Genomic DNA, 19,368 nt, shown 5'->3' with positions numbered 1-19,368 from the left:
TTGGAGGCCTTTGCCGCTTGGTGCGATGTGAACCGCATGTTAGTGAACCCGGGGAAGTGTTCAATAATCACTTTCTCCAGAAAAAAAGACCCGATCCTGTTTTGTTATGAGCTCAATGGCACACCCATCGAACGTGTTTCGTATATAAAAGACCTGGGAGTTATCTTGGATCCGCAGTTAACGTACAAGGAGCATATCTCGTACATTATCGCTAAAGCTTCGAGGTCATTAGGCTTCATTTTCAGGATCGCGAAAAAGTTCTCTGATATATATATTGCCTTAAGTCACTATATTGTTCGCTGGTGCGGTCCATCCTGGAATACTGTTCGCCCGTTTGGAATCCTAACTACAACAACAGTACAGAGAGACTGAAGTTTTTGGAGCGTCTTAGTAGAATACGAAACCTAAAAATAAAAAATAAGAAAACTTATCCAATTTAATTCTACTATGTGTATTTTATTCAATGACAGATACGTATTTCGCCTACGACTTGCAGGCTTCCAAAACACTTACTTTTGCAGTTCGAAAACAGACACTGAGGAAGCCTGCAAGTCGTAGGCGAAATACGTATCTGTCATTGAATAAAATACACATAGTAGAATTAAATTGGATAAGTTTTCTTATTTTTTATTTTTAGTACAGAGAGAATTGAATCAGTTCAGCGCCGATTTCTTCGATTCGCCTTGCGTAGGTTGCCATGGAGAGACCCGTTCCGTCTACCTAGTTATGTAAGCCGCTGTCAGCTGATTGACTTGGAACCTCTCTATGTTCGTAGAGCTGCCTCTAGAGCTTTGTTTATTGCGGATTGCCTGCAGGGTAGAATAGACAGCCCTGTGCTTATGGAGCAGATTAACATAAATGTACAACCACGAGCACTGCGTAATAGCGCCATGCTGTGACTACCAGTTCGTCGCACTAATTACTCTATGAATGGCGCTTTCGGTGGCTTGCAGCGAGTTTTTAATCAAGTGTCGTCATTATTCGATTTTCATCTGTCGCGTCGAATACTTGGCAGAAGATTTGCAAGCTTTTTTTCGGGAGCAATAATCCGCGAGTGATGTAGACTTATATTTTAACTGTTTTTATATTTGTATTTTACTCACTTGATTGTATTTTTATGTAACTATCGACAATCATTGGGGCTATCTCGAGCCCGTTGATTTAATAATAAATAAATAAATAAATCCCGTGATGTTTTGGCCAGATTTGTCAAACTGTCATTACAGCAAAGTCGTTCAAGAATGGTATGCAGAGGAAGGGGTCCAGTTTGTTCCGAAAGACTTTAGCCCACCCAATTGCTCACAGTTCCGCCCTATTGAGAAATACTGGGCAATCATGAAGAGGAATGACGATGATAGCCAAAAACGATGGACGAAGAAAGTGTGCGCCGCCTAATCAGTCATATTACAGGAAACGTTCGAAAATTCCTTCGAAATCGTGACGAAGAATTTTATCCGTATTTCTTCTTAAAAGTATGAAGAAAATACTAGATTTGTGTAAGAAAAGATCTTGAATTCGATAATAAATAACTGAAATACACGCAATTGTTTTTGTTCCAATACTATCTGAAGCAAGCTTTAGGAAAGGATTTGTGTTCTATTAGATCATCGTGAGGCCGAAGTTTCACGCAGTTGGCATTTGGCAGTGATGGCGGAGATGTCATGTTTGTATAAATCAGTGCAAGTAAGTTACGGGTTAGTGCGAAGTCACTTTTGCATTTCATCCTGGAGCATGAGTGATGAAAAGCGTGCAGTTCATTAACGATACCCTCTGTAAGGTCTCAAACCTAGACCCAGGAGAAAATTGACGCTACTATCCGCTGGCAGTAAGCTAGATTCCTTGCTGCCTGATCATGTGTGGACCACATCACGACGTTCCGTATTATGTTGGAGAAAATCAAAGAATTCGTGGACCTTCTTTGTTGATTTCGGAAAAATAAATCTTGAAAACACCTAAGGCACTCTCCTAATTGGAGCAATTAGGAAACCAAAACCAAGTCCAGAATTACCCTGGAATTCTTTGACAATGGAGCAATGAAATGACCTCGACTTGGCCGACGATGAACGAGCCGGACTTCATATCTTCAAGGTAAGGAAGGTGCGTAACCGAACCGATAAACAGAATACGGCGGCCAAGTCCCACGCCAGCAGTTCCCTGGCCTGTAGTTTTTCGTCGACAAGTCTCGTCTGGATATTCCGGAGAAGTTCTTAAAGAAGAAGCTTGACAAATTTGCCAAGAAGTACCTAGTGTGGATGAATGGATGAAAGTGTGTGAGAAATTCCGGATTCGGATTCCGGAAGGAGAAGGACTCTATAACATCCGGTTGAAATCAGACGAAGAAGGGTACAGAGAGCGAGCTGCTCAGACCGGCTGGAGCAAAGTCTGATGAGTCTCATGAGCAAAGTCGATTTATAATGAAAGCCCCGATAACATATAGAATGTGTTCCCTGCCTGATAGCCCAGTTGTTTGCTTTGGTAAGATCTATAGAAATTACGACCAGAATAGTTCAAAATAATGGACGCAGCATTTGAAAACGGTCCATAAACAGCTGTTCGGCGAAGCTTTCGTTTGACGTCGAAACAGGAGCGTTGTACGGTCGTTATGTCAACTTTGCAAATGCATCTCTTGATTGTACCAATCCACTGTTAGCAATTCGTTGCTCTCCAATTATTTTTGTACACCAAGGAATTCAAAATCCCTAAGAAATCTTCGATTGGGCGCACTGAGACAGATTTTTCGGGTTGTAGTTTTGACGTAGGACTACGTCTTACGGCAAGTTTTGAGATAGGGTGTCATTCCAAAAAATCGAAAAATGCGAGCGTCACGAAAAATGAAAGGTTTTGAGCGCTAATAGCTCAGCGGTTTTCTGATCGATTTTCAATATTTTTACACCAATCGATCGGAAAATCTTCTAAGAATTGACCCAAATGAAGAAAAGTATGGATTCTTGATGTTGAACTATTGAAAAATTGAAAATAATAAACCTATGTTTTACCAGAATTCTCGCTTCGTGATTGGTTGGAAGATTCTTTGCGATGATCTAGACCTATACCAATTTGATATCTGTGCTTGGGAAGCAAGCCAAAACAAGCGACCAAGTTTTCTCATTTCAACAAGATTTCTTAACACCGCGGTTAAACCTAGACCATTTTGATGTCCTTGCTTGGGAAGTACGCCAGAAAGAGTGACAAAGCCCCCTTGTGCCAACAGATTTCTTACGAACGCTATTAAACCTAGTCCAATTTGATGTCTGTGTTAGGGAAGTGTGCCAGAAAAAATGACACAAGTTCGTCGTCCCAACAGATAGCAAATTTTTTACTGCGAGACGATTAAACCTCGGCGAATTTGATATCTGTGTTGGAAAAATGTGCTACAGCTGTAGTGTTCGGTTATAATACGACTCTGTATGAAGGTGAAATTAGTCATCATCGATTCTGCCAATTTCAAAAGCAGTTTTTTGTTTGAAACAAAAATTCGGTTTATGAAAATATATTCGCTGTGTTCAGATTGGCAAGAAGAATGCAGTATATACATTTTTATAAACACAATCCCGCTTTTGGGCCGAAAAACTGCTTCCGAAATTGGGCTTTCCGACGAAAAGTCAATGACTGCTAGTTTCCCGTGAATACGCATGCTTACCGTTTCATTAGAAGTGTATTGAAAAGATGTGCTGTTGATAAAATAGGATTGAATTGGTAACATCCCTTCAACGTGGGGAACTATGGGTAATAAAAACAATCCCTAATTTCAGTAAGGTAGCAGGAAAGCAATAGTTTGTGTTCTTGATTTTGTTAAATTGTTTTTAAATGCACAATCTTTTGAGAATTGAACGTATGCAATGTTACTATTTTGATAAATGTTACATACAACGCATGTAGCATGTATATATGTTGCATATAGCATGTATACTTCAAGAATCGAATGATTACAAGCATGAATACATGCTACTATCACTAGAAAGAGACTTACGTAGTCCTGCGTCACCTATATATGCGGTCCTGTCTTGTACACAACCCCTCTGATTTTTTAGGTAAAAATGGGATCAAATGGGTGTTCAGGAACGATTGTGTTTTTTTTTTTTTGGTGTAATGCGATGATTCTCTATCCGGCCAAAACACGTATTGTCCATCTGCATGATGTTTTTGTAGAAACGGGATCAAAATTTTCTTCAAACATGGGTTTGGTGCATCTTAATTGATAGTCAAACCAGAGGGCTTGTTGTTGAAGAAACGAGAAAGAGAACGATGTCCTTCTACGTCCATAATTTTGGTTGGTCTTCCACTACCTTGTTTGCGAATAGTTGTTGGGCATCTTAGGATATGGTAAACAGTCGAAGCCGCAATATATTTGCTTTTTAAATACGTATACTTTTTTCCGAGATTTCTGTTACAGTTCATAAGCGCTCCCGAAATGCTTCTTGTTTCGACGCCATTTTTAGCAAAACTGGGCAAGCCTAAACAAAACAAAAAATATTAACAAAAAGAGGAGAGAGAGAGAGAGCTAACACATACATACTCTCATTTCTCTCTGAGCTCGTTTGCTGTTGAGCATAAGCGCCGGGAAAAAAAATCAAAATTTTAGTTACTACCCGTTACGTGCCGACAAATGATAAATCCGATGATGTTAGGGATGAGTACTACGACAGGCTCGAGCGAATCTATGGAGAGTGCCCAAAACACAACGTAAAAATCATTATTGGAGATAAAAAGGCGCAGATGTGGAAGAAGTATTTCTTCCGTCCCATCATTGATTGAAAGATATCACGCGCAACATGTCAAAAGGTCGAATGTGCGAAGGAGAGATCTCTTACGGTTCTCGCGGAACGCATTACACATTTAACGCATTTCAACCCAATTTTTCTTAAAATAACGCCAGCAACCATTTCCTGCTAAACATATGCATTCAAGTGCATTTGCATTAGCGGGATAAGCGTAAGAGAGGAGACACAAAAGATAATCTCGCATTTGCACATTGGATTTATCATGCCTGAGGCTCGTAAATTTTTTTCCTGATTGACGGCAAAGGCAATATACCAGAAATCTTGACCAACGATTAGCAGAACAGCACTTTAGAACTGTAGAAAAAACCCACCTCCTAAAAACACGAGTACCAGGAGCACGTACTCGCGGGTACAGAGGAGTGACATACGGAGGTTCTACAAAATAGTGAGAGGCAGGAAGGAATCCACCGGGCACCGGAGGAGTGGTTGGATGGCCTCATTTACCCTATTTTTCACAAAAGACAATGACTCGAGTCTAAAAACTTTCGCGGCTTAACGTTGCTTAATTCTACCTAACCTATAAGGTGGTCTCCCGTATCTTGTTTTGTAGACTTAGCGGAGTCGACGGACCAAATATTTACCCTGTGTCAGTTACTAGACAAATTGCGGGAGTACAACTTCAAGGCGGTGTATAGTTCAGTCAAGTGCAATGAGCTGTGGCAGATAATGCTAGAACGTGGGTCTCGAATGAAACTATCAGAGCTGATTCTTACGACGCTTGATGGTTCAAAATCATGCGTTAAAACAGCGTTTGAGCCCTTAACCACACCGCTTAACGGAAGTACATGGTTGCTGGAAGGAAACGTAGAAGTCCAAATGGTGTTGGCGCCGTGGTGGAGTTGGGTAGGGAACGATATGAAGTAGTGGACGAATTCATATACCTTGGTACGTTCGTGCCATGTGACAACGATGTAAACCGTGAAATAAAACGACGAATTGCTGTCGAGAATCGAGATTCCCACGGATTACGTCCCGTAGTTTGCAAATTTTCGCAAAACTGCACAGAATGGCGGGGCTGTAAGTATTTAAAATCATTCTAGCCAGGAACATGGCTTGAGCGTTGGCACGTTTTCTCTTCAGGGCTTCCAAATTAAGAAAGCGACAACGTACCTAATACGGCGGTAAGTTTTTGGGATCACGCCATGGAAGACTGCGCAAGCATGCCGTAAAAAAAATTCGGTACTGCCTCGGTTGTGGCAATCCAAATTTGCTGATAAGGACACCAGATCACAAATCCGAACTCCAAAACAGACCTTACAAGTGAATGGTACAATGATCTAAAACAGTACGGGGCACGGAATTCTTTCGCGATTTTAACAATAAACCCAAGTGCGCTATCCAGGGCGACACCAAAAGATCACAAATATGACAGACGCGTTGTAACAAATGTCCCACCAAGGCTTTTAGCTCATAAGTTTATTTTTACGATAAAAGAAGATGGTGAAAAGCAAGGTACTCGAGCACTAATCTTCAACTATGTCCACAAAGGCGTTGTATTTTGATTGTCTTAAAGATTTTTACATCGTCGACATAAAAAGACCGACAGCCAGCTGGCAGGAGAGCTGAAAGCTAATTTATAAAAAGAAAAAAAAAAGAAGTGGGGTCCAAGGTTCCTCCCCTGTGGTACGCTAGAGATGTTGCTGAACGAGTGGGAAAACTCGGATCCGATCCTCACACTGCGCAGGCTGAGTGTGTTAGGTACGATTGTAGCCACTTGCAGAACGGTGCGGAAACTCCCAGCTTCTCAAGCCTTGCAAGGAGGATGATACCGTGATCCATCCGATCAAACGCTGCTTTCGGGTTCGTATACACTGCGTCAATTTGCAGAACGAGACGAAGTCAACGACGTTTGTAGAGATTGAACGTTTTGGAAAAAACCCATGCTGGTCAGATAATTATTCCGAAATGAGCTAAGGCGCAGTCTCAGTCTCTTGAAGATCTTGAATTATCTTTTACAACTTGTTTTTTACATATCCCCACAACGAGCAGTCCAGTGGTGGGTGGATGGCTTCTTCAAATCACAATTGCCACTAAAAAATGAACTTTGAATGGACTAGTTTATCGTGAAAATCTTCGGTGAGTTTCGAGCTACATTTTTAACCAACTGGGATAAACAAGAACTCTCGTAGTCAACCAAATACGTTCCGTGATTGAGCTGAAGTTATGCATAGAGGATTTCTTAGAGGAAATAAGCCTAAATTATTTTCAAATCTGGAATGGCAATTTCCGTTTTAACCATATTTCAGATGTTAGAAAAAAAAACAATGAAATTAGCCACAAAAGCATTTAATAAACAGAAGTCTCCGTTGCATTTTTCCTTATTAGGCACGTATCCGATGACATTAGCTAGCAGCAATTTTCCGCTTCAGCAAAAAATAAATTCAGCACGTATTAAGTTACGATGATCTTATTTTTCTTAGAAGATCGGAAAATATTATTATCGCTCACAATTCTGGTTTTGCGTCGTATCCTGTGCAGTGGATGAACCAGTGTTTAAAATGAAAACGTTCAATTATTCTAACCAACCAAACGATCAACATTGACTTTGAAATGGAAAGTTGCACTGCCCATAACTTGGACTAAGTTCAAAGCTGACAAACGTCGATTGTCTTTTTGTGATTATTTTAACACCTTTTGTCTCTCTGTGCTGTATGTGAAGCGAAGCTGAGAGCTAACTGCATAGTAGTTTTTTTTATTATTTTCACATGCATATCTCATTGCATAGAACCGGAAACAAGAGTTAGTCATATGCCGTCAATATAAATACTTAACGATGAACGGCAAAGTACAAACATGTTGAAACAGAGAATGGCGTATAACCATACGAGCCACGAACTAAACTTTGTGCACCACGGCAAAATCAAGCGATTACGACGGGCCAGACATGTCAGCTGTGCTGTAAAATTTGTTTTCCTAAAGGATTTAATCGGCAGTGGGGGAAAAGTCCTTCTCGATAGTCGTGGCTCAATCGGAGCTTGCGTCTCAATTATGCAAATTGACGAGCATTCTAACGGATAACGCAAGTCATTATAATAACAAATACAAACTTAGCATTACATCACAGCAAATATATACTCACTTATATTGCATGTCTTTCCGACGTATCCCTGGTCGCAGCGGCACTCCTCGGGCGCGATACATTCGCCATGCTTGCAACCTTTGCTGCAAACCGGTATGCACCGATCACCTGCTTCGTTCTTCTCGTAGCCGACGCAGCACTTCTTCAGTATTCGCTCCTTCGTAACGCTGCTGGTTTCGTTTACGATCTTAGTTTTCACCCGGTACGCCGAACAGCGGGGCGGAACTCCAAGGCACCATTTCTGGTACCGCTCCTGGTAGGTGATTTCCCTAGGCGCTGTCACGAACAGCTGGAATTGCTCCACCTCCTTGCAAACATTCGGCCCTTCGAGCTCCTCATCCACTACCACCTTATCTAACTGACCAGCTACGAGCACTACACTCAGGACCAAACCTAATCCTAGTGTCCTAAACTCTATCAGTCGTGCAGGTTTCATTTTTCTTAATTTGAACCGACTTATTTTGTACGTATACGCTTCAGCTTCAGCCACAAAAAAATCACAACCACCTTCAAAACGCTTCGATTAAATGCATGTGTGACTGACTATTCACATTCCTTCACAAATCAAGTATTTTTCTGCTTCGCGAATATCAATTCAATCACACCCGATTGCTTCGTGCCTCCGTGCACATTTTGCCGACGCGGTCACTGCCAGCTGCTTGCTTGTTTCATTCATAAAAGATTTTTCTCGCGTGGAACGAAGAAACACGCACACGTGCGATTCAGAGATCACTGCTGTGTCCGGAGGATCACGAACGGTCCGGTCGTGAGTCAGTCAGCGCAGACTGCGATCGATTGAGTTCGATCGGACGCAAACACCAATCAATACTACCCCCAGCTAACTCCGCTCGGGGTGATCCGATAGACTACTAAAACTAGTCGCTAGTCGATTGGTATTGGTAAAGCTGACTGAGCTGCTACTGAACGACTAACTACTGACTGAGGTGCTTTATTCCACGCGATTCGAAACGAAAGTGAAGCAGGAAGAAAGAACATTCACTGACTGTGTTGTAAAAAGCTTGTCAGTTGTTCGTTCTCTCCGACGAGCAGTTGTTACGAGTGCTGTAATTTTTCAATTATTCAGAACTGACGCTTTATGCATACTGCACTTCCTTCTATATTGTTGATAACAGTCATCGCTGAGCTACTAGGCAAGCAGTAAAGCTTCACAGTTTTGCTTCTTTGTTCACACTGACTGATGATCGTGCCTTCTATCGCCGATGGTTCTGAACTCTGAGTGTGCGGTTGTTTGTTTATTCGGTGATGCCTTGGCTCAACTCAAGATAACGATCGATTTCTGTAAAGAAGAAAGAAAGAGCGATAGAATCAGTTAGTACTATCGTATGAATCTGCTAAAAACGGGACGGGTAATTAGGAAGTGACTAATTAGAACGGACGAACGGTTTGGAAGCATGGAAAGATCACATGATGCACAGAAAGAAGTAAAAGAGATGAAAATCTTGAATTTCAATGCATATAAAAGAATCTACATAGCTACATATGCAGTGATCGATTGATCGCCGGATTGAAGTTGTTGCGTGTGTGTGAAGCATAAGCACGCTAATGAATTGAACACATTTTGCACTTTCGAAATTTATACTAGGCCATTACGAATGGCTATCAATCGATGGCATTGGAAATCTATTGATGCAAGCCGCATTCGTGCAGTAGAAAAAAACACTCTTCAGTTGCAAGGTCAGCTCACAGACGAGCTTGGCCGATCATCCTCAATGTTTTACACTAAACTCGATGCGCGACAAGAGAGATGACAGACGCTGTGGGGTAAAAATTACAACTTAAAGTAGATGGCCAGACAACACGTGTTTGCCAAAAAAAACCAGAACCTAACGCTACGAGGCGTTTGAACTCCCTTTCCAACTAGGACATATCTAGCCAACCGCGCATAAATGTGTGAATTGTGTGTGTGCTTCTTTCTGGTGGTGTTCACTAATTTAAAGTGCCAACTGGTTAGCACATCTGCTGGTTGAAGAATTTTCGCTAGCTTAAGTTAAGGAAGATAAGTCGACATTTTTTTTTTATTAGTTGTTGCTGTGATGGAATTTTTCTACCATGCAATGCTGAATATAATAAAAAGAAACTGCGCCAAGCCGGCCAACCAACCTACAGCAGCTCGTGTCGACTGACTTTGAGGAGCGCAATTTTTCGGCCCACTGATTACTCAGCAGTTATATTTCGAGAGGTGTACATGCAATGTGGTAACAATTGGTTGTTTGGCGTCAAATTTATTGCCGCTGGCTGTGAGTACATACCTACGTTGTTTCCACTGAACAAATTTCAACTTCAGAAGCAATTATCGAACTATTTGACTTGTTTTGTTCGTACGGAGGGGCTTGCTTACGGCGAATTAAACAACTATCGTCGCAATTGAGCGTTGATTCAACGGAATTATGAAATTATCTGCCGGTTCCTGGAGTGGATTGATTGTTAGGAAAGGATTGACCTTGATATGCCCGGCTTTAGATTGTCACAAGAACAATGGTCAGATGGTAGAGTTTCTAGTTTTAACTTTGACTATTACATTTCAGTTCACTTATTACGAATTAATACACCCCGATGGACGGTTAGGTTAATGAATGATTTGGGACTGTTTTTCTCTGCAAGTTAATTTTAGCTTTATTTAAATGTGCCACAATCACATGCACAAGCCAATCACAAGCCTGAACGAAAATCTGCAAACAAATATAATCATCAGCGCTTGCTCTGATGTTATGGCATACTATGAGGTGAGGACGATCAATTGAAAGCGGCGTTGCTGCCAAATTGTGCGTTCTTTCGCATTCATTTTCGACTTAAAACTTTTTACGGTTAGGACAAATGCGGTGAGAAAGTTCCATTTGTTTATATTTACGGGCGGGTTAGTTCTACGCACAATTTTGTAGAATTATGTTCTTATATATTTTCGATAGCTTATAAAATTACCTCTTTCTGAATAGCTAGTGTATTTTATCTCTTTTCAGAGAGCAAAATAAGGCGCTATAACCTTGGCCAATTGCAGCTTGGCCTGTGGTTAATGCCATAAGTTCATCCTCGAGGGTCCGGAGTATCACTTAACCTTTATTAGCAATGATACTCCCAACGTATACAGTGGACCCCCGTTCGTTTGAACGATTCCTCATGCAAACTAACGGGGTTCGTTTTTAATTTGAACGACTAGCAACCCTAAATATACTGAAACTTGTATGAACTGGCCGCCCTGCTCTTTGTTATTGTTTTGGTGGTTTGATTTAGTCTCGTTTAGTTGGTAGTTGCAAGCAGCAAATATGTTATTCTCCGATCGGATTTCTATCGTAATTGTTGGGAAACGAAATGTGAAACTGATTAAACTAGGATTAAACACGCTAGATCAGTACAAACAAATCGTGTTTATGTGCATTGTCTGCGAAGGCAAATGATGCCATGTTGAGAATGGCATTTGAACCATTTTTAATTTGCACAACGAGCAAACCAGCGGGGTTCAAATTAAAAAGTGTTCAGATTAAAAACGGTCAAACGAACGGGGGTCCACGATAGGGTAGAAGTACCAAATATCGTAGTAGCGCTCATTACGGTAATACAAAAGTGTTTATTATTATTTTAGGATGGATAACATGCTTTTCTTGACTCTGAAATATGTTTTTAAACAAGAGCTAACTCTCCTGTATTAATTTCTTAAATTATTTTTAGGCTAAATATGTTTCTTATGTGAAAAACCATAGTTTGAAAATTTCGTGTTAATGAAAGACTTGATTCTTAGCAATTCGCTAAGGTACACGTAATCATAATTAAGATGTTTTCGATATTTAAACTACATTTTCCGCAAAGAAAACTACATGGGGGAATTAGTTATAACATACTTAACGTTGTAAATATAAAAAATAACACGACTTCATTCAAAACTTACTATTTTTCTGTATTAAGCCTAGTATTCAGCTGAAAAGAAAACAGCTCAAGAAAAAATCTTGCTATTCATCGAAGAAATTTTGACAACTGCAAGGCAATTATCTGTCATTTTTTCTTGTGGTAATATATTGCGCCGGATATTATTCCGTACGGAAAAGTGACGTTTCAATTCACTTGCATGTAAAACTGCGCCGTCTGAAAGTGAAACAATATTTCTTGTGAGGTGCATATTGGTAAGGAAATCGCAAACGGAAAATCTTTTCTTTAGCGTTTCTTGGCCTATCTTTTTGCCCATTTCTTTTCAGGTCGATACTAGGCTTTACCATGATTGGTAAAATTTCGCTACGACGCGCCTATCATCGTAGTAGGCTATTAGTAGTAGGCGCCTATTATCGTAGCATACGAAATCACTATTTCTCTCCGCTGTCATTTTTGGTCATAGTGCGTTGTTTACCGGATGTGATCGAAAATTAATTTGCTTTTATTAGCTTTTGCTGTTATTAAAACATCAGGTATGAACAAAAATTAGTCACATATTACTTATCACATAACTACAATATTTGATTTACGTTCTACAGCGTAAGCAAGGCAAGTTTAGTTACGCAAGTTCGAGATTTCGAAGTCCACTATCGTTTATATGTAGGAGCAGGAATGCCACATATAATTCTGTGTTTTTTGTTGAAAAAATCTGACAATCTGTACGGCGAGGAAAAATATCTGTGCAAAAATCTGTCCAAAGCAAAACAATGAGAGTGAAAGAGATAGAGAGTCATTTTGCTGACTATTTCCGTCTCTTTCACTCTCATATAAAAGCTCAAAAATCTGTTTAATCTGTGTAATTTGGCGAAAATCTATATTCTATGCATACAGATTCTGTACAGGCGATTTCTTCCAAATATCTGTTAAACACAGAATAATCCGTGCATGTGGCAACCCTGTGTAGGAGAAATGTACTGTCAAAAATAGAGGAGCAGCAAATTATCGGCTGGTTGAACAGTATGCTGAATCGGGATTTAGCAGTCCCCTCACCTTCTGTTTGAAGATAATAAATACCTGACGTCAAATGAGCAGATTACGCCATTCTGGAACAATCGGTCAAGTCTAAAGACACTTGTAAGTAACGAATTCTATTTGGGACCAGTAGGGATCACGAGAGAACCCGTTGAAAAATTGTGTGAGGCAAACGGTGCTCACGTATTGCGGTGTAACCTCTGATTAATCAAAGTTCTCATCATTCCCAAAAAAATTCTGAAACGTTATCCGTGCTTACCAACTATGTTGCTCGTTTTCAGGACACAAAAGAATTAATATATATGTATGACCGCATTTCAAGGTCAAGACTAAAAAACTTAAGATTAGTCTATCACAAAAGAATGGTTGGTTTCATGTGTCGTATTCTCGGTTTTCTATCCGCACACCAGAGGTCATATAAGAACCCTATATGAGGCAGCGTGCACTAAGTACGTACTTCTTTCTGCTTTAGGTAATGCTTTTCGAGCTGCTTTTGATAATGCTTCATGTCGCAATGGTACTTTCGCTTCCTCCTTAGGTGCGTTATGTAAACTATGAATTATTTTTAACAATAAAATTAACACAAACGTCGTTTCGTTACACATTTTGAATTTATTTGAAATTATTAATTGATTTTTACGAATTAGTCTTTGATGTTCTAGTATATTACTACAATTGGTACACATATAACGAAATGCTAGAAACACTGCTACTATTTGGTACATTGCAATGATATTTTCAAATCAAGTTTTTAAGACTTGTAATCGAAAAATCTTCAAAACTTACGCTTGATTCCTTTTCAAAAAAAATTCCTTTTCTACTGATCCCAAATTACTAGAAAACTTATAGGTATAATACGTTTTGACTCATAATTGGATATTTATACGGAAATTTGTCTTAACCCTTAAATGCGCAATGTTGCTTTAAAACAACATAGCGGAAAACATCCCCAGAGTAAATTATGTTTACCGCCTTTAGATAAGTAAGTTTTCTTCATAAATGAATTTTTTCAGCGTGTGCATTTAAGGGTTAACGGATGACATATTTCCACCATATTTGGTACATCTACCCTAATTATGTTTAAATATGGGAACGGATGGTACTGTTTTCCCCGTTTCTTCTTCCTCTGTAGATTCGAAAATGTATCATTGATCAAATTATGTTTAATTTTGATACATTTTAAGAACCATCTCTACAGCAAATGTTGCTCACTGGGCCCGGCCGATTTAATATTATAGAGTATTAATAATGTACTAGTTAAGCCCGAATCTTACGATCTGGAAAATATAAATGTCTGTTAAGAATTCAGAAAACTACGGATACATTTCATTGGCCAGTGTTTGCGAAGATGTTTGATCTTTGTATTAGTTCTTTAAGTTCTTATATTGCATAATATAGCAATAAGATGTTGTACATAAAAGTGTCAGCCGGAAACTGAAACAAATAGTTTTTATGGTCATATTGGATATTATTTAACTGAATAAAAACATTATCTCCACTGTGCTGATTCTATAGGCGGGCAATCTGGCTCTTTTGTGTGAGTGACTCTGAACCGTCTATTGTCTGCCGCAAACCGATTCATATGGTCGGTGTTAAGTCAGACAGAACCGAGGAGCAAATTGCTGACTTCGAGAAAAACGCATTCAAAGTTTGCTGCATTCGAAATCATCTTCTAACTCTGGCTGTTTGCAACATTTATGCAGTCTGATTAGAGTAAAATGTTGCTTAGAAAATTCTTGATCGTTTGCTATCATTAACTCATTTTTTAAACTTTTGCGACTTGGTCCGGTTTGATTTAACACCGATCATATGATATAGCGACAAGCAATCGAGTCGCGCAGTCGAGTCTAACAGTCAAGTCGAGCAGTCAAACAGAGCAGTTAAATCAAGCTGTTCAGTCAAGCAGCGCGGTCGAGCAGTTGAATCGAGTGGTCGAGTCGAGCAGTCAAATCGAGCAGTTAAATCGATCAGTCTAGTCGAGCAGTTTAATCGAGCAGTTAGGTCGAGTAGTCTAGTCGAGCTTTTGAGTCGAGCAGTCGAACCGAATGGTTTAGTCAAGCTGTCGGGTCAAGCGGTTAAGTCCAAAAGTTGAGTCGAGCAGTTGAGTCAAATAGTTCAGTCGAGCAATCGAGTCGAGTAGTCCAGCCGAGCAGTTGAGTCAAGTAGTTCAGTCGAACAGTTTATTCGAGCAGTTGAGTCGAGTAGTCCAGTTGAGCAGCTGAGTCGAGCAGTTGAGTCGAGCGTCGAATTGAACAATAGAGTCAAGCTGATGAATCATGCTGTCCAGTCAAGCAGTCCAGTCGAGCAGTAGAATCGAACAGACCAGTAGAGCAGTTCAATCGTGCAGTTAAGTCGAGCAGTCGGGTCGAGTAGTGGGTCAAGCAAATGTGTCAAGCAGTCGAATCGAGTAGTTAAGTCGAGTAGTCCACTCGAACTGTTCAGTCAAGCAGTCAAGTCAATCTGTCCAGTCAAGCAGTTGAGTCGAGCAGTCGAACCGAACAGTTCAGTTAAGCAGTACAGTCGAGCAATCAAATCAAGCAGTCTAATAGACCAGTCCAGTCGAGCAGTCTAGTCAACCAGTTGAGCAATCGAGCAGTCCAGCAGTCGACCAGAGAGGTGACTGAGAATACAACCCATTGCTACGAAAGCATGATGTCCTGTCAGGGACCTGTTTTTAGTTACCGATAAGCCTCTTATGACGTCCTGTCAGAGACAAAACAGGGCAAAACGGACTTGTGAATTATGCTGTATGAAAATTAAATTGTTCGTAAATCTTAAATTAGAGTGAATTTATACATACATAATTCTTGCTAAACTATTAAAAAATAGGGGTGAATGGGGCAAAAGGGGCTACTTTCCGTCATTTTCGCGACCATCACCAATCGATTTATCGTGATTTTTTACATTAGAAAAGTCACTTTTTATCCCTTAAAAACAACGGCAACAAAAAGATCCGGTTTTTTCGGTCGATTCTGCCCACTGTTCGGTGGTAGCAGCCAGGTGGAAGGAGCACTTCCAGATGTTGTTGATCGGAGAGCTAAACACGGAGATAAACAGAAACAAGGTAAGAATTGTAAGCGATGGCCAAGCTGTGGATCGTCCAACACAGAAAGAGGTTAAGAAGGCGATCAGTGAGCTGAAAAACGGTAAGGCTTCTGGGAAGGACGGTATCTCGGCTGAACTTTGTCAGGATCGGGGAAGAAGACCAAATGGAGGAGTGGCTGAATTGCCTCATTTGCTCTATTTTCAGAAAAGGACGTCGATTCAAGTGTAAAAACTATCGAAGCATTACATTGCTCAAGCCTGCCTATTGTATCCTGTTCTGCAGACTGAGACCGTTAGCAGAACCCTCCGTCGGAGAGTATCAAGCTAGATCAGATGTTTACCCTGCGTCAGTTACTGGACAAGTTCTGGGAGCAAAACTTGCCGACTCATCAACTGTTTGTGGACTTTAAGGCTGCGTACGATTCAGTCAAACAAAATGAGCTGTGCAGATAAGGCCAGAACATGGTTTACCGATTAAACTAATTACGCTGATTCGTGCGACACTGAATGGGTCAAAATCATGCGTCGGAATGACGTTGGATGGACTGAAGCAAGGGGATGCACTCTCTAACCTGCAATTCAACATTGCCTTGGAAGGTGTAATACGATAAGCAAACGTCGAAAAGAAAGGGACTATGATCACGAAATTTCACATGCTACTTGGTTCTGCGGATGACGTCGATATCATCGGAATCAGACGAATCGTAGAGCAGTGGAAGAGGCTTTTAGACCTTAAACGAGAAGCAGAGAAATTGGGACTTACCATTAACATCACCAAAACGAAGTACATGGTTGCTGGTAGGGAAAGTGGGAGTCCAAACGCGCTCGCGGAGAAGACCGGCAACTTGAATAAGTTCCGTAAATTTTCTGCTCCGCGAAATGCAGATTCCATCCGAAAAAATCGAATATTGAAACCTTTCGATCTTAGTTTTAATAAATTCAGTGCATGGGAGCGTTGCAACAACTATTGTCGTGGCTCAGTTCATATTTATGTGACAGAGCCTTCCAAGTCGAATTAGAATTGACCGCGTTTCATCTGTTTACTAATGATTGTGGGGAAATTTTAGTGGCTGAAATAATTGGAATAGTACAGCAAAAATCTCAACAATCGCTTCTCAATGTTACTAACAAGCGTCAATCAATTTCTCTTTCAAAGTAGGGCTTTCAAGGTAGGGCTTTCAAGGTTTTCAACGATGCAATCATCTTTTCAGACAAGACGCGTTTCTGGTTGAACGGGTATGAAAACCGACAGAATTGACCACGAAATTTTGCACGACGATGGAAATTTAATTTTTTTCTTATAGGTTGATTCGTTAATTATCCTTCGATGACATAAATTTCGCGTTAGCATTATTATAGCAATGAAAATCGGAAAATTTTAAATTTTATAAGTCCATCAGCAAGTCAAGTTAAACTAAGCGTCAATAAAGTAGCACAATTTAAGACATCGAGCACAACATTCGGATCACCATAGTGTTAACACCAGCCAAAATACTGCACAGCCGTCAAAAATAGGACCGGTCGGTAGAATGCACCCGAGCAAAGAACTACACAACACGAGGTGCACATATGGCTGGAATGGCACCAAAATCGTTGCATGTACAACGTATAGAATAATCCAGAAGATTTAGACCATATGCGGTTATGCCGGAACAAAATCAAAGCATATGCAAATGTTTGCAAACGCCACCAACAAACTGTCTAAAACGATTTATAACTTCATTTACATGCCTCATATGCTGTACTGTTGAATGCTCAAGAATATGTCCTGCCGGGCGCAAGAGTTCATCGGAAATGTTAATCCGTTCCATTTCTTTACCTTTTTTACCGTAAAACATAAATGCAAATGAGGGATGAGTGCCTATCCATTGTGCTTCATGGCGACGCCATCCCGTTTCTTTATTAACTTATTAAAAGAGGAAAAGTGAAAAATAAAAGCACACACATATCGAATTTGATATAATCTTTAAAGCATACGAAATTGGACGAAATAAACTTGACTAAAATATTACAACAGAGCAGGGTGTATGTTGCTATACTGAGAGATAGAGTTGATCGTTGTTTTTGAACTAATTAAAACTAGATTCGACCTTTGAATAATGAATTATGTCCACTGGGTGCCTCTATCACTGCTTTATTTTGTTTAATTTTTGATGGCGATTAAAAAAATACAAAAGATAATCCAAAAGAACAATTTTTCCTTAAATGCTTCGACGGCCTACCGAGTACCCTTACGACAGTTGCCCGGAACCTTAGCCAAGGCCGATGAAAATATGGATGTCAACATGTTCTTCAGCTGTTTTGTGGCCTTGGTGATCAGTTGGCTTCTCCGTTTTGGTCACGAAATTATTAGAGTAGATCCTCCGTTTGAGACTCGCCCACAGTTTTTTTTTATCGGTCGCTGCTGGGTGACGCTGGGAAGGGCCAAGTCAGGCCGAAAGACCACATTCGTACTGTATATCTCTTCGTTCACTGTAAGTCGCAGAGGAAAGACCAGCAGCGGCTTGGATATTTGCTTCTCGCTAAACGTCAGCCACAAAAGGATCTTCGTCGGGAACTTGGTATTGGAGATATATTTGACGGCATCGCTCACCTTCGGGGACGTAAAGTATCCAGTCTCGTGCTAGTCGTTGCCGTCCAGCGTCAAGTAGGTCTCGTCAGCCATTAACACTTAAGACCACGATGCGACCGTTACGCTTCGCCAGAAAGATGTTTTCCACCAGCCCAGGCCGGTTGCTCCAACATTTCGGTTCAAGGCATGGAACGATGAAGTTACCTTGCTTTTGATCTTGCTCATCCGCTTCCGCTGCACTTCACGGTGGTGGGTGGAGCTTGCAGTACGAACAAAGTATCAAGCGTAGTTCTTCTTCTTCTTCAGCATAGAGCCGGAGACCCGGAGTGGCTCGTGCTGTTTCAAGCACTCGTCTCCATTCAACTCGATCTTGGGCCACTCGTCGCCAATTTCCTAGTCGTCTCAGAAGTCGCAAATCGCTTTCGACCTGGTCGAGCCATCGTGCACGTTGGGCCCCCCTGTTCTTGGTGGGCCAGTGGGGTTGTTGAAGAGGACTATTTTCGTCGCACTGCCGTCCGGCATCCTTACGACGTGTCCGGTCCACCGTTGCCTGCTAACTTTCGCTAGATGTACGATGGGAGTCTCCCCAAGCAGTGCCTGTAGCTCGTGATTCATACGCCTTCGTCACTCTCCGCTTTCAGTTTGTACTCCGCCAAATATCGTCCGCAGCACTTTCCGCTCGAACACGGCAAGGGCGCGTATGTCCTCCGTGAGCAGCGTCACGGCTTCAAGTCCATAAAGAATTACCGGTCTGATAAGGGTTTTGAACATTGTTAGCTTCGTGCGGCGGCGTATGCTTCTTAATCGTAGCATTTTACGAAGGGCAAAGTAGGGCCGATTTCCCGCTTGGATGCGCCGCTAGATCTCCTTACTAGTGTTGTTGTCCGCGGTCACCAGCGATCCCAAATACACGAACCCCTCTACCACTTCTAGTTCGTCGCCGTCAACGACTACCGTCCGTGGGAGACGCGTGTTTGTTT

At 41.0% G+C, this 19,368-nt stretch overlaps 1 protein-coding gene across 1 annotated transcript in view; it reads right to left on the bottom strand.

The window, feature by feature from the left end:
• Nucleotides 1–19,368, bottom strand: part of LOC128738880 (protein draper) — a 95,087-nt gene that overhangs the window by 23,311 nt on the left and 52,408 nt on the right. The window contains exon 2 of the mRNA XM_053834337.1: nucleotides 7,861–9,157. Within this exon, the coding sequence (XP_053690312.1) occupies nucleotides 7,861–8,296 (436 nt within the window). The 5' untranslated portion in view covers nucleotides 8,297–9,157. The remainder of the gene's footprint in view (nucleotides 1–7,860; nucleotides 9,158–19,368) is intronic.

This window comes from Sabethes cyaneus, chromosome 2 (genome assembly GCF_943734655.1).
Source record: "Sabethes cyaneus chromosome 2, idSabCyanKW18_F2, whole genome shotgun sequence".
NCBI classification, from domain to species: Eukaryota; Metazoa; Arthropoda; class Insecta; order Diptera; family Culicidae; genus Sabethes; species Sabethes cyaneus.
The sequence above is the reverse complement of the archived record's forward strand: the minus strand, read 5'-3'. Positions and strand labels throughout refer to the sequence as shown.